At 46.1% G+C, this 16348-nt stretch overlaps 1 protein-coding gene across 2 annotated transcripts in view; it reads left to right on the plus strand.

Moving 5' to 3' along the window:
- Positions 1-392: 392 nt before the first annotated feature.
- Positions 393-16348, plus strand: part of SLC1A4 (solute carrier family 1 member 4) — a 35571-nt gene continuing 19615 nt past the window's right edge. The window contains exons 1-3 of one of the 2 annotated variants that reach the window (XM_061989191.1): positions 393-1025; positions 10519-10561; positions 11993-12055. In XM_061989191.1, the coding sequence (XP_061845175.1) occupies positions 505-1025; positions 10519-10561; positions 11993-12055 (627 nt within the window). In that variant the 5' untranslated portion in view covers positions 393-504. Of the gene's footprint in view, positions 1026-2486; positions 2510-10518; positions 10562-11992; positions 12056-16348 lie in introns of those variants that run through there. The other variant, XM_061989192.1, reaches the window with a different exon arrangement.

Raw genomic sequence — 16348 nt, forward strand, 5'->3', positions numbered from 1 at the left:
GTGTAAACCATGAGGATAGTGAAGGGACATGCGTGAGCCACGAGGACACCGAGGGGGACACTGGAGAGGACACTGAGGAGACCACCGAGGGACACACTGCGGGGACGAGGCACGAGGGTCCGGAGGGGCATTGCAGGCCAAGGGCCCGCGGCCAGGAGCTGGCGGCTCCGTGGGGGAGCGGCGGAGACGTGCGGAGCCCGCAGGCGGCGATGGCGGCGGCGGCGGCGGCGATGGCGGTGGCGATGGCGGCGAGCGGAGCCGGTGCCGGTGGCGGCGGGCGGGCTGGCGGGAGGCGGGGCGGACGCGCGGGGGCGGGCGCGCGGGGGCGGGCGCGGGGCGGTGAGCTGCCCGCGGGCGGGGCCGCGGCGGGGGCGGGGCCGGGAGCCGGGAGCCGGGAGCCGGGGCTGCTCACTCAGTCGCGCGGCGGCGTGACACGAGGCGCTGCGAGGGAGCCGGCGCGAGCGGGAGCGCGAGCGGGGGGTGCCGGCGGCCGCGCCGGGCAGCATGGAGGCGGCGGCGGAGGAGAAGGCGGGCGGCGGCCGCAACGGGCACGCTGAGGGCCCGGCGGCGGCGGCGGACCGGGGCGGCGCGGGGCGGCTGCGGGGCTGCCGGGGCTTCCTGCGGCGGAACGCGCTGGTGGTGCTCACGGTGTCGGGGGTGGTGGCCGGCGTGGCTCTGGGCGCCGCCGTGCGCGGCGCGGCGCTGAGCCCGGCGCAGGTGGCCTACCTGGCCTTCCCCGGGGAGCTGCTGCTGCGGATGCTGCGGATGGTGATCCTGCCGCTGGTGGTCTGCAGCCTGGTGTCTGGAGCCGCCAGCCTGGACACCCGCTCGCTCGGCCGCCTCGGAGGCATCGCCGTCGCCTATTTCCTCGGCACCACGCTGCTGGCCTCCGGCCTCGCCGTGGCCCTCGGCTTCATCGTCCGCCCCGGCGCCGGCGCCTCCGCCCTCAACGCCCCCGGGCTGGGGCTGCCGGGTGCTGTGCCCACCAGCAAGGAGACGGTGGACTCCTTCCTCGACCTCATCAGGTGAGGCTGCCCCGCTCCCCCCACCTCCTTCCTCCTTCCCGCCCTCCTCGCGGCCGCCGGAGGATGATGACAGACTCGGCAGTGTTGCATGCTGCAGCCGGCGGCCAAGACCACCCCCCTTCCCCCGCCTCCTCCCTCCTCTTTCTTCTCATCCTGCTTCTTCATTTCTTATCCTCCTCCTGGCATCTCCAGAGCCACCGCTTTCAGCCCTGGCACCCGCATCCTGGTCAGATGCAGGGCTGTGTGATGCTCTACCTTTCCCTCCTTTATTTTTAATTTTGGCTGAGAGGATGAGTCGAGGCTTGCTGGGAACTCTGGGTGCCTGGTCTCGTTTTTTTGCCCTGCTTGGAGGGAGAGCAGCTCCTGGGTGCTTGCTGCAGGGCAGGTATGGCCTTGCCTGACACCTTGCCCTGCCCTACTGCCTGTCAGTACCCATCTCCCTCATGCAGGGCAAGGCAGCTCTCCCCATTGCTCACACACACCTTTTTCTTATATTCCCCTCACCTTTACCTGTTCTCACACAAATGCCAACCTGCCTCTTATAGTGCCCTCCCATAGGTGTGGGTATGGAAATACAACCCCGTATTTCCATTGAGGACATACCCTAATCATTGTCTAGCATGAGGACACTCTGTGTGTTTGTGAGTTTCCTATCCCACCTCTGCACTTTGCAAAAACACAACTCACATTCCTCAAAACTACCTGGAAGCAAAGCTTCCACTTTGAACCAGATCATAGTCTTTTTGTTTTATCCTTTTTCCTCCTTCCAGAGTTGCAGGCTTCACTTTTTTTTTCCCCTTAGAGCACATGTCTTTTTGAGATCTGTCCAGCTCTTTCAATAAGAGAACACTTACACAAATGAGGCAAACATCCAGCCAGCTTTTTGAGTGTCAGACTTCAGCCCACAATCTCTTGTCCTTTTATGATCTTGATGCAGAACTCCTATGTTTTGTTACCTCAGGTCTGTCCATGCCAGTGTTTCACACCTGAATAGTGTTGGGCAGTCATGGAAAAGTATGTTACAGGTGCCTGAGAAAAGCAGTGGAATAAAGAGAGACAGTTCTCTCCCGGTGAGTGTAGCTGAGAGAGTGATGGGAAGCAACAGCACATAGATAGTGAAGGTGGATGTTTGCTGAAACATTAAAAGATGAGTGGCTTTGGGAGTGGTAGATGTTGTTACCAACATGCAAACAGGAGACCTGGGTGCTAGTGAAGTGGCTGGAGAGTTGTGCTTAGCAGATACCTTGGTAATTACAAGCAGAGTGGGGGATTTTTATTTAGATCGTTTGCTTTGCTTTTATGAGTTCAGTTTTTCAGCTGAGAGCTTTTCACTGTGGCTGAGTAAACAGATGTGGCAACAAAGATAAAAAGAGTTTCTAAAAAAAAAAAAAAGCCAACAAAACCAGCCTCCAACACTCTATTTACAAATCCTTGTTAATGTCCTTTTCTGCCCCAGGGAGAAGGTTGTTCTCTTTGGACAGAAGGTAAGTGTGATTTGTCCCATTGGGAACCAGGTCTTTGTGTTCTCAGCTTTCTCCTCTTAAGGACCAACAGTTAAGGATCTCTCTTAAGGACCAGCGATTCCTGATGGAGCATGTTAAGTAACAACAGGACAATGGGAGTAGGTGGCCTGGATGTGAAGATGACATGGAGTTGAATGGAAGTGTAGGCAGGTGAAGAAAAATTACAAAAAATAAGGCCTCAGCACTACTGGGAGAGCTGGGGAGGTGACTGTAGTGGTGTTTGCCCCGAGTGTATCCTGGTGCGCCTGCTGTAGCAGGTATTTTGTTGCTGTGTTGCCGTGCGTCATGGAGTAGGTTGTAGCTAGGAGAGAGGGCAGGGATGCTTCAGTGAGCTTCAGGCTCTGGATAACAGCTGGCAGGTTGGGAGCAGAAAGCTAATTTCTTGTGCTGGTTTATGAATGCAGGTGGGGAGTTCACCTTCAAAGAGGTTATAGTGGTAGTGGGGTTGAGCCTTTAACTCCAAAGTATCATTCGTGATGATGAGACGTGGGTAAAGCATGGGGGTTGCAGAGGAGTTTCCTCCTGGGAACTGAGGGGCCAGGGGCTTTCTCTCAAGTGTGTACAGTGGGCTGTGAATTCAGCTTTTTCTTGGAAGGGCTGTTGCAGATACATTGTTGGGCAGTCAGTTGTCACAGCAAGCCACCTTTAAAACAGACATCATTAAAACTCCCAGTCCTAGCACAGCTCTCCAACAGACCCAGGAATGGAGTGAGTTCTGTCATTTATTTATTTACTTATTGAAATCATCTCCCTCTGCCTCTTCCTCTTTTTTTCTTTTTTTTTTTTTAACTGTTATTGAACATGTGGATGTTCTGGTTTGAGCTTGGTCCCTGCTGTGGTGGACGGTACCAGAGTCACCTCATTTTCAGCAAACAAGACTTTGAGTCTATAGGGCCTGTAGGGCTGAAGCTATTGCCTTCAGTGTGGGTGGGTCTTGCAGCATCCTTTTCCTTTTCTCTCTTTTGGTCCTGAAACATCCTGTTAGACACAAGAAAGCTTTGTTTTCAGTTGTGTCACAAGACTAGCCATGGCCTCAAGGCTTCACTGCTCAGTCTCAGATAAAAGGTAAAAATGAAGTGCAAATGGGTAAACTGAATCTTCCTACAGAACTGAAAGCAAAACGTGGCCCAAGGAGGAAATGGGGAAGAGGAAATCACAGCTGTGAATCAGTGTTTGCCGAGGCTTCTGCACAAAGGGTGTCCTTTCCCAGGATTCAGATCTCTTCTGCTTTTGGGAAGCATATTAGCTAACTACCAAAGACGTTGCTTTCCATTGTGGCAGTGATGTCTGGGAGCCATTTGAACTCCTGGTCAGTTTTCCATTTCCAAGTCTAAAGCTTCCACCAAAGCATGCACCTATGCATGCAGACATGGCCTCTGGAAAAGAGATTTATCTTGGGCTTTGGTAGCAAACGGTTGGTGATCCGCTGATGAAACGAAAGGCTGTCTCTATTTTGTTTTACCCATTGACCATAACCTCCAAGTCTAATTTGTCTGCCTTCCTCTGACTGGGAAGTACTGGAGCATCTTCATGGTTTGCCTTCAGGCAAGGGACAGAGCCTTGAGCAAGAGGCAAGCTTTGAGCATGCCTGACCAGGGCTTAGGCAGGTCTTTGGAGCTCTCTAAAAGATGAGCATTGCCAAAGGCAGGGAGCAGCTACAGCTCAGTGATCACAAGAGGGATCCAGCAAGAGTTCAGAGATGCCTCTACAAGGCTGATGGCTTAAAAAAAAAGTAGTGTTTGCTCTAAACCCTAGGGGAGATCTTGGATTTCCTTAACTCTGTCCCACATCAATGGACAGAAGTAGAAGTCAGACTTCTGCAGAGCACCCAGTTCAGGCTCTGCAGCACTCTTACACCATGTGGTCTTAGCTAAAGGTGGACCTTGTGACCATCTCCCCAGCAGCTGGCACTGACAGCAGCTCAGCTGTACCTAAGGCAAGTGTCGAGTGCCAGCATAAGTTGAGGAGAGTGGAGGAATTTTAGAATTTCTTGGTTTGTCCCTGACTCAGGTGTTTGGTGGAGACAGCAAAGCAATGGAGAATAAAGAGCTGTTGGCTGTGAAGTGGGTAGTGAATGGAAGAAGAGGCCAGCTGTGTTATGGTGGGCTCTGGGGTTCGGCACCCAGCTGGATAGGTGGCACTGCAGAGAGCCAGTTTTGCTAGGATCATACTGGGCATATAACCAGGGAGAAACAAGTGAGGAAAGAGGTGGTAACAAAGAGGTGACTCCAGCCACCAGCTAACACAGCCCACCTATAGCTTCTTGGAAAAGGGATTGAAACAGCAGGATCCGAGTGTTTTGCAATAATGTATTGATTGTTAACACTTCCGATGGACAGTTGTTAAGACTGTGTCTTTCAATAAGGTCAGAGTTTGTTTTAGCTCTGATCTATATTTACTGATTCAATAATATTAAACAGCTTCACAGGAATGTATTGATCCTGGCATTTAACTTCAGTGAGGTCAATGTTTTGCCATAATTTTTACACAAGACTGAAGCAGAAAATCTCGCTCATCAAAAGGAACATTTCAACAAAATATGTTACAAGATCTTCCTAGTGGAAAAAAATAGTCTGGGTGAAGCTTTCTTTACTCAGTTTGGGGATGAAAACATGTTTTGAAACTGTGGAATTGTCTTTGGGAAAGGAATTATCTTTTCAACTCAGCTCTAGCTAACAGTCCAGGGAGGGAAGGACATAGTAGCGTCACCCACTTTTTATAGGAAGAGTGCACAGAGGTCCATGTGTCTGCCCCAAGGAGCAGAGTCAGGCTTGCTCAGGCTGCCAGGCAAGTCTGCAAAAGCAGTTTAATTTTCCTTGCTTCTCACTGCCCTTTCTGTCTCTGTCAGAGGTTGCCAGCTGTACCGCCAAAGGGAGTAGCCACAGCGCCATCAGCTAGCCCGTGCATTGGCTCCAAGTGCCTTCAGAGCTGGAGGGAAGACAGACGCCAGCTTGAGCACAGGGAGAAGCATCAGTCATGTTCTGCTGGCCAGGCTGCAGAGCAGGTAGCCAAGGTGGGCCATGGGGTCCAGAGCACTCATGAAAGATCCTTGCTTATGCACCAGTTGCTGCTGTAATATTTGTTTCTTGGTTTCTTGAGCCTTGGTCTTCCTGGTCAGTTGCCCAAAAGCAGCAACCATGAAGGCTATCTCTGAAATCCCAATGGAGAAAGACAGCAAATTTGAATGTTGAGAGAGAAGAGTGGGAGATGCCACCTTTGTAGTGATAAATAGAATAAGAAGTGCCCAGGGAACAGCTGCAGTTCCTGAGATAGGCTAACCACCAGGTTTCACAGCTGGGTGGCTGGTTCATAGCTCTGAGGTACTCAGAAAAAAGGGAAGTAGTAAGTGATACTGTCCACTTTTGCTCATGCTCAGCCTGAATCCTCTCTGGCTGACTTTGGTGGGAAAACTTGATGTTTTAATTAATGTAGGGTTGGGTTTTTTTTTTAAGGAAACCTCTCAACATTTCTGCTCCTTTCATTTGTTCTTTATGTTCATTACCTTTTACTACTGACTTGCTCCAGTTATCAAGAAGAGTGTGGCCAGCAGGTCAAGGGAGGTTCTTCTCCACCTCTACTCTGCCCTGGTGAGGCCTCATCTGGAGTCCTGTGTCCAGTTCTGGGCTCCTCAGCTCAAGAGGGACAGAGAACTGCTGGAGAGAGTCCAGCACAGGGCCACCAAGATGATCGGGGGACTGGAACATCTTGCATACGAGGAAAGGCTGCAGGAACTGGGGCTGATTAGTCTGGAGAAGAGGAGACTGAGAGGAGATCTTATTAACATTTATAAATATCTAAAGGGTGGGTGTCAGGAGGTTGGGACATCCCTTTTTTCTATAGTAGCTAGCAACAGGACAAGGGGTGATGGGATGAAGCTGGAACACAAAAAGTTCCACTTAAATATAAGAAAAAGCTATTTCACTGTTGAGGTGAGGGAGCCCTGGCACAGGCTGCCCAGAGGGGTTGTGGAGTCTCCTTCCTTGGAGGTCTTCAAGGCCCACCTCGACATGGTCCTAGGTGAACCTGCTTCTGCAGGGGAATTGGACTAGATGAGTCAGTGGACTCCTACTATTGAAAGCATTTCATTCGAAAAAAAAAAGCAGGAGGGGTTTTTTTCTTACACAGAATGTTTCTTTCTAGGCTTCTTCACAAAAATGTGTTTTCTAACAGCAATGGTTTTGGCCTTGGAAGTGGAACATTTTTGTAAGAAGCAATGCGAGAGAAATGCATAGTATTTTAGGGGTTTGTTCTGCATGCCTGATTTGCCTTTTGTGCTTTTACTGCCAAAGTTATTTGCAGAGCTCTAGTGAAAGAGCCTTTTAGAAACACTTATAAATAATAATCCCTTACACGTGCAGTGAAGGAGTTCCCTGTGCCGTCCTTATTTCACTGGTGGAAGGATAAGAGAGAGGAATTTGCCTGTAATATCAACATTTGAGAAGGATGGGAACTGCAGCCTCTTTTTACTCTTTATAGCTCCAGGTTTCCTTAGTCAGGATTCCCAGTAGTAAATGCTGCAGCTAAATTTGGTTAGGGGAGTGATGGTGGTCCCTTCTTTCCTGGTGAGAGCAGCTTTCAACTGGAGAAAAGGAAAAAGCTGCATTTATCCAGCTCTTTGGGGAGCGATGGTGTGATGAGCACAGTATTCAAACAGAAAGTATTCAGACCCTGAAACTCCTGCCCTTGGGTGCTGTTGCTTTCTGGGTCCTATTTTAAGAGGATCTGCAATGGGTGCTTTCTCACCCTGTATGTTGCCTTTGTATGTGGAGATTTTTCTGCCTCAGCCCAGCTGCTGCTCCAGGACACAGCTGTCACCCTTGACAGCTGTCCAATGGATTTCTGGTATGGGTTTTGAGGGGCTTGCCTGCACAACTTGCAACAGGCAGAAAGGGGCTTTCCTGCCTGGTTCTTGGCGAGGGGAGTAAATTTTTTCAGTACCACCTGCTTCACCATTACACCACAAAGGCTGTTTGGTCTGTACGTGAGTCATCCATCCCTCTCTGTGGAGCGAGATCCCAGCAGCAGTGGAGCACTCAGGCTGCCTGCAGCACACCTTTTCCCCCGCTACAATGTCATGCATCACTGCCTCGTGTTATTCTTGTCAAATACAGTAAGTTTCGTCTCTGCATCAGAGAGGTGACGCTGCCTGATCTCAGACCCCTTATCACCCAGACTCAGGGTTTCCTCAGCAATGTGCTTACACGATAGCCCACATCTTCAAAGAGGCGCCTGCATTCTCTGGCACACAGCATGGCAGCAGCAGGGACAGGGCCATTAGAAACAGCAGCCACACTCAGTAGCCTAGTGACATAAATATATATATGTACCATGGTAATTTCCTTAAACTCAACGTTCACATCTGGTATGGGCTTTCAAAGCAAAAAAACCCAACTTTCTTACCGTTTGGTTGGTGTGGAACACCCAGCTGGCAGACACCCACATTTAACTTGCATGCCCAGTTACCCAGCTCATGAGCTTTCCTGTTTGCCAGCTCATCTGGGCAGATGGGATGTTCATGCATCCCCATGGCACTCCTCTGCTTGGGCTTGGAGATGCACTGAATGCTGTCTCACAGGGACAAAGCAGACTGGGTTTCTATGGCTGATGAACTTTGCCTCACCATGCAGGAGAAGCAGAGCCTGCAGGCTCCAGTACATGATGAGCCTGGGCAGGTCAGCAGTCAGCTTTTGGCTTTCCCTGGAGCAGGCAGTATCCCAACCCACTTTGCTGAGCTGCTGTGGTGTTCTTGCACAAGTCCAACTTAAGGTAAAAACCTGCAGGCTGACCCACCCGTAATTAAAGCTTAATTTAATTTGCATGCTGACTGATCTTAGATGAGCAAGGAGCTTAGTCTGTGCAGAATTTCTGCCTCTAAGTCATTTATTTGTTGTTTGCTTTTTATGACCTGACACATTTTATTCATAAACTTCAGGGTTTAAAGCAAAGAGGAACAGAACATAATTTTGTGTGATGGTGTGACTTTGTAGTCAGGTGTACTTAGAACTTGGGCTGAACAAAACCCACAGCTCCTGAGCTGCTGAATTGAGATCCACATTTTTATATTTGGTGCATTGTCAAAAATGCTGTTTGCTGTCCTCTGACTCAAACATGGTGCTCCAGGGATAAAGAAGAATGACTGCTATACATTCATGTTTGAACAGCTTTAGAGCTATTCACGTTTGAAGCAAGAACCCACCCCTTGTCTTGCTGTAGCAAGGCTGCTGGCATCCCTCAAACATATGCTTGAAGTATATGCTTGGAGTTAAGTTAGTGTTTAATTACTGGGCCCCATGCCTACCATACTGTGTAAATATTATGGAGGGTTTGGTTTCTCGGCCACAGTATTGAGAACCATATTGTTTAGGCTTTAGGATTGCTTCCTTTGGCTTTGCTTTGTCAGGATGGAAAAGCTGATTTTGGTGGTTGTTTTTTTTTTTATATTAAAAAAAGTCATTTGATTTCTGCTTGGCCTTCAGTCTTTTTTTTAAATCTATCTGCTTCTTCAAAATCCAGTCAATTCTTTTGCTAAAAAAGTAATCATCCTGCCATGAAAAGTTGAAAAGAAAGATAAGAATTTCCCCAACTGCATGGGATTTCTTTTTTAGTTAAAACTGTGGACTGAGCTGAGCCCATTAGTATGTTTGATGTTTCACTCCTGATAAAAATTGAGTTTTATTTTACTTTAAATGAGGCTTTTATCTACCAGAGAGTTCCAGCTGTGCAAGAATTGAAGCACCTTAGCTTTTCCATTGATCTTATTGAACCAATTCTTCAGCATCTTTGCAGAGCTAGAGTTTGCTGTCTTGCTTTCAGACAGACAGCTGTATTGTCAAATTTTGAGGAGAAAATGTTGTAGTTTCTTTAGTGCTTGGGAGAACTCCAGAAGCCAAATTGTTCTTACAGCGGTTTGGCTTTTGCAGCTGTCTCCGAGTACACTTGTAATGCAACAGAGAGAGGCTGAGGTAGGTGACAGCAGCCGCTTGTTGATGAAGGTCAATATAGTTTACATTGCTGTCAAGGCTGTGGGAAAACGCTCACCGTGTGTCAGGATAAGGGAGCAAGTCCTTATCTATGCCATATCTTAATCAGCTTTTGTTCCTGATTTGCTTTCTGACACAGAAAAAAAAAAAAAGCTGCTGTTTGGCTGGGGGAACACATGCTCTATGCCCTCCATAAGGGGAGAATGGAAGTGTAGTCTTAAAAACAACTATAAAATACAACAAGCGGCAACTTTTTCCTAAACATGGTCCACTTCACCATTTTTCTTGTCTTTATTTCTTCATAGATGCAGATACACACAGGATGCCCAGTAGAAGTGTACTCACTTTTCATGCCATCCTCTGCACAAACCTGTTGCTCCATTTGCATTTCTCTATGAAGGCACTACCAAATTCTGATGTTGCGACTTTCCAAATGAATTACTCTTACTTCCCTCTCTGCTATTTAACTGTTTGAGCCTTTACTCTGCTTTACCTTGCTCTCCAGGGAAGCTGACCTGGTTATGTTGAAGGGTTAAGCCATTCTCTTAAGTGGATTTTGCCATGGGATTGTCCTTCATGTTGATGCTGTGAGCAAAGTGTAATCACATGAGTAATGTTAAAAATCTGCCTGACCCTGGAGGCCACAGGCTTTTGCTGCAGCTATTGTGTGGCTAAGCCAGTTTCTGTAGCCGCTGGCTGATGGGTGTGTGTAACTAGCATCCTGCCTGCTCGCCTCACATGTCCCTGCTCAAATGGTTAAGTGTAGCAGATGAACAGGGACTTTTTTATGTGAGCAAAAGAAGATGTCATTCACACCTCTTGTAGCAAGACATTTGTTCTGTGCTGCCAGAGTACTAGAGCATGTACCTCACTCATTCCAATATACCTGCATTTGCAGAAGGAATTCAGTTTCTGAGAGTAAAACACCTTAATGTGTTAGTTTTACAAGTTCTACAAGAAATATTTAATATTCTTGTTTATGTTTTGCAGAAACCTGTTTCCTTCAAATCTTGTGGCTGCAGCTTTCCGAACGGTAAGATACGTGTGGACTTTGGACATGAGCTACAGTGCACAGAAGAAATGACTGCTCTTTATTTTAAAAAGGACTAGAAAAAAAGGGTGTAGAAAATACCAAAAGTTAGTTTACTTCTATAGGTGGGATTTTTAAAAGCACTTGATGTAATCACACATGCAACTTCCATGGCAAATGATTTGACTTGGAAAAATACTTAAACAAAAGCACGTTCATAGCCCATGGTTTGTACCTCAACTAAAAACGTTTGTGAAGCTTTTATACTTTTGGTGCCACGTTGGCAGCACTGGTAACTCGAGCTCCTTATCACTTTGCAGGAGCTGGCTGAGAAACCCTTGGGTATGTGGTTTAGAGCTGGGCTCAGAATAGACAAGGCTAAAGACTTGTAGGCTCCCATACGTGTAAGCATTACCCGTTGCCTGATGCTTCTATTTGGCACTTTCTATCATATCCCTTGGGGGATTAATTGCTCAGCCTATCTTGTCTTCCAACAGGGGGCTAAGTGTGGTAGGATGATAACTGGCACCAGAACATAGTGTGGCTTAAACTGGCACACAGGAGCTGTGGAGCTCTAAGAAGATTTTGATTTAGTTCTTGCTGACTCTAGATGTCAAGATAGACACTGTTGAGAATATGGCTGTGGGGAAAAGTGATTCTTTATGACACAGGAGCAGAGTAATAGTTTTTGCTTTCATGATATTCTGTGTTTGGTTTTTTATCAAAACCAAGATCAAACCTTTAAAATCATATTCCATTTTGAGTGTAAATGTAATACAGTACAAGTCAACATGATGCAAACAAAAGTACGAGCAGTGCAGAAGTATCATGAAGAATGTATCATGTGTGATACTTTGAGGGTCAGGGTTCTAGATGTTTAGGCATGAATTAGAGATCCTCCTTTCCTCTGTGCTGCTGTTGTCACAGGTAACTGGCAAATATGTAATTCTTTCCCCTATTTTATATCAGAAGAAAACAAGCCCAAAGAAGTGCCCTACTTTTGCAATGTGTCTAGCTTATTTATCAAAGTAAACTGTTGCCCTAGATTTTACATACTTTAGATAATTTTGATGCCTGCCTCACCATTTCTAACGGTGAAACTGTTAAAACAGGAGCCAGTGCAACAGCTTGATGTGTGAGTAACAGCAGGATGGAGGAAAGGGGAATTCCTTGGCTGCTGCCCAAACCTGGGAGCTCAGGGGGTCACAGAGCACCTCTCTGTTACCATGTGGGGAAGGAGCTGCATAAGCTGTCACTCTCTTTTCTTGCACTGGACAGGCCCTTTAGCTTCCAGAGTAGGGTCTCCAGAAAAAGTCTTCCTAACAGTAATCTCTTCCTTGTGACATGCTAGATGATAAAGTCATAATGATGATCTGATTGGCAAACACTGTGTTTTCTCTGTTTTTTCTTTTTTTTTTTTTTCCTTACCTGAAGTATGCAACAGAATATAAGGTGCTGCTCAGAAACACTACCTCTGGAAATGTCACACAGGAAAAGGTAAGATCACTTCTTAGGTTTCTGTACAAACCCTCGCCAACTGCTTCGTAGTCTTTAGTCCTTTGCAACAGTTACTGGAAAGAAACAAGTACTTTTTTTTTGCCTGGAACTGAGACACACACAAACCAAATGAGTTACCCACAGCCACAAAAGAAAGCTACAATGACTGGGAGAGTTGATTAGTTTGATTAGCCACTCTGCCTTATGACTCCAAATAGCTTTCTGTAGACTTGGAATTCAATAGCAATCAGGCCAGATGACCATGTCCCTTAAACCTTACTCTTTGTAACACTTTGGAGACAAGGAGCTTTTTTCCTGCTACTCAAGACTCTTTAAAGAAAAAGAAAAGAAAGGTTAGTTGAGAATTTTTTCTTGTTGCCATGCTGCTGAAATTTTATTTGAAGCACTAACAAGTGGTCTGAAGGAGTAAAAATTTTAGAATGAACATTACAAATAGGCTACTATTGCAATAGCATCAAAAAGGGAACTATTTGCAATTGTAGCTAAGGTGAAGAGTATTATCTTCCATATATAGCTCGTAAGACATCCAGAGATACTCTATAGCCCAATGAGTGGCATCTCTCTTGCATCATGGGGCTGTCAAGCATCTTTATGATTGACCAGAGCCCACATGTGGCAGGTCCAGCAATAATTACCATTGTCTTATGGGCAGCATGATATAAACCAGTCTCTCAGCCTGGGATGTGTCACCTCACCCCAAATTAAATACCTCATGTGCTTTCATGGGATTTTGAGGAGACAGATCTAAGACTGGAAGTTACTTTCAGGGTTATTTTCTGTTTCTCAGGCTCATTCTGCCTGTCTGAGATCAGTATCAGATGTTGGGTTACTATATTTCTAACATGATTTTAATGTCCCTAGGGCAAAAGACTTGTAATGTTTGTATTTGTCGTGGAAGGGCTCAGCTGAGGATAAGCCAGTTTGTAAAACCATCAAAGAAAAAGCAGTTAATGCTTATCCTGAGGGACTCTGAAGCATATCCCTGAGCTCAGGGAGTACTGGCCTCATTGCCTTCCCCTCACCACACACAATGCATGAGCAGGCCATGCAGACAGGGGGCTTGCCAGCTCTACTTTTGTCTCACGGGTAGAGCTTTCACCAGCCCCAAAGCCAAGGTGACAAGTGACTTGGCACAGGAACTGAACAGGGAAAAAGTCATGCTTAGCCTAGAAGCCTACTAAGAAAGCAACCCCATCTGCCCGGGCCTGTAAGATTACATTAGCCCTGATATGCTCTCACTCCTCCTGATATGGACGCAGAAGGGCCATCTGATGCCAAAAGAGCACTTCCACTTCTCGTGCCGTTATATCCTCAGGCAGTACATGCCCGTGCAGCCTCGTGCTGCTAAAACACAAGTTCAGTAGGAAAGGCTGCAGTAATGTGCACTTAGACATTGTGTCTCACAGTGTAGGATTATTCTTCATTGAAGCAGGGATAAATGAAAGGTGAATAAGACTCTTCTTATTCATCTTCAGTGTCAAGTTTGATAGGGGCTTCTTGGCAACCAAGCACAGATCAGAGCCAGTGGTATCCTTTGGATGTCCAATACCTTTTTACCTTGTTCAAAGCCATCTCTCTTCCTCAAGAGCTAAGAATACATCTGTTGGCAATTTGAAACATGAGATTCTTTTTCTGTTTTCTTCTTCCCTTTTCCCACTTATCAGACTCCTGCTTGATGCAATATCAGAAAAATAGACTCTGAATTTGTCACCGGTGCCTGTTTTTGCCAGCATTTATGATGTAAAGGTTATTTCCACCACTACTTTTCCAGAACTTTTCTACAGTTGTTGGAGCAAAACCAGAACTGAGCTTCTTTCATTCCAGAAGACACCCTACTGTCTCTAGGGAAGAGTGGACCAAAACCAAAAAGAAAGCATCATCTCAGTTTTGTTAGCTCAGTTTCAATACTGGTCTGACCATATTATTTATGGACAGATGAGGATTAAGTTTGGAAAGGAAGAGCACAATTTTGGGATAATACATGGTATTCCTATCAAATGTTTACTTTCATCAGCAGAATATTTGGTTGAAGAGGAGAAATGTTGTCCTTCTATTTTCTGTATGAATAATGTCAAGCAAAATTTGCCAATGATTATGTTTTTTCCCTAGCATTGGTTAATAGGCCCTGTGTTTTCTTGTTGATGATATGAATAGTGGGGCACGTAGATGTCTGCTCAGCTATGTCCTTTTTGTTGTTTCACCTGCTCCCCTCGTGTTTACCTAGCTTTTATGGTTGCATCCTCTCTATTTCTTTGGCAGCAAGGCTTCCTGGGGCACAGGCTATCTCAGTTCCCCATCTGCGGCACAGGGAGGCTGCTGGGGACTCTGAGTTCCTCTTGTGGCAGCAGTAAAAATACACAAACCAGTAACTGCTCTTCTTCCTCACATCACATGGCTGCATTTTGTTTTTAGCCACCTACTACTGGAACAGCTCAATGTCAGCAGTTGTTTCCTTGATAAGCACTTTGTTTCAAGAGCTAAAAAACAATAGGATCGTCAGAGAGATTCAAGGACCAGAAGAGCTCCATGAATCTTCCTACCAGAACACATAATTTCAAGCAAACAATAACATGTCCCATGGTTTATCCAGGAACAAAGCTCTCATGAAAGCTGGTTTTGTTTGGTGTCCACAATGCTGCTTGGTTTGGCAGCTCCTTTGGGGTGATGCACTCTTCTGTTAGAGTACAAAAACGCCATTCAGCATCTGCCAGTTTCAGAGGCTGGGATTGAGAGGATCTTCCGCTGAGGATTTACTTACTGTTGGACTCTTTCCATGTTGTGCTGCAAGGAGGTAAAATTCCCTGAATGCTGCAGATTTGTCCCCTTGATTTGCAGGGAGCAATTTCTTGTAGTAAGTTACTATGTGCAAACAATACACCTTCTGCCTACATCCATGGTGATGAGAGGCGATGGTGAATGTTGTGTGTTAGAAAGAAATCAGTTCAAGAGGGAGAAAGGGGAAGCAAACTCTGAAAGTGAGGGACGAGAAGACAGTGAATAGAGAGAAACAGCTAAAAAGTTCTTGATGACTGTGCAGAGAGTCCTCTCTCTAGCCACCAAGAATTCAGGGGTCCCCAGGTCATGAGGTCTGGGCTTGAAGGACTATTAAGTGTGAGAAGCTGGAGAACTGCAGCAGCAGCAACACTGATTGTAATGGTGGGAGCAAGACAGAGACGTCTCTGAGGGTGAAAGAAGGCAAAACTCCCTATATTGTCATTCTGGAGAGGTACAGGGGAGCTGGAGAGGAACTGGCCAACTTATGCCCAGTAGTCCACTGTGAAGGTTAAGATGAAAGGTGAGAAGCCATCTGAGGTATGGCTGTAGCTAACTACAGATATTACCATCTCTTGCCCTCTTGTAGCTTCCCAAGAACAAGATTTGTCAAGCCTTTGGCACCCATGGCTCTGAAGAAGGGCAGAGACGCTTTGCAAAACATCAGTATAAAGTAGTATAATGAAATTGCCTTCCATTAACATCCAGGTCAGGGTGTTGGGCACTTTTAGCAGCTTGAAACACTGAATTTCTCTTACATAGCAAAGTATAATACCTATGTTTTGTCTAAATGAGAACCAAACAAAAATATTCAATGTTTTTAGGACTTTTTTCTGTGTGTATGGAAGAAGTTTGTGTTTGTTATGGTATAAACCCTATTCCAAGCTGAACTTTTCCTGACAGCCCCCTGTCAAGTGAACCTGATCTGAGATGTTACATTATAAAATGAGTTGGGGAAAAAAACCCCAAAATACAATAATAATCTGAGAAGTTGTGTCAAAGTGAAAAAAGTGTTTCATTCACTCTGTGTAAATGAAGTGTTTCCTTTTTTTACTGTAAAACTGTTCCCGTTTTGCCAAGGTTGACATTTCCCAGAGAAAGCTTTAATGTTGATGTCATAACATGGGAGCATTATTTTGCTGGCATTACTTATCTAACTTTTCTAACCACAGAAGAGTTTAAGGCTTTCAGGCACACAAAACAATACAGAGAAAACTATCTGAACAGAAAAGCATTACAGTGTCTGGAAAAAATGGCACATTACTTCAGACAGCTCTGGAGATACATTGCACCCTGGTCTTTCAATCAGAAATGAAATAAATACTCTACTACTTAGCCCTGAACAAGCAGCTACCATAAAAATATTGCAGCTTCTATATCTTAATTATATTATCATAGAATCACAGAATGGTAGGGATTGGAAGGGACCTTTAAAGATTATCTAGTCTGACCCCTCTGCAGAAGCAGGTTCACCTAGATCAGGTCACGTAGGAACATGTC

This window comes from Colius striatus, chromosome 2 (assembly GCF_028858725.1).
Source record: "Colius striatus isolate bColStr4 chromosome 2, bColStr4.1.hap1, whole genome shotgun sequence".
In the NCBI taxonomy this organism is placed as follows: Eukaryota; Metazoa; Chordata; class Aves; order Coliiformes; family Coliidae; genus Colius; species Colius striatus.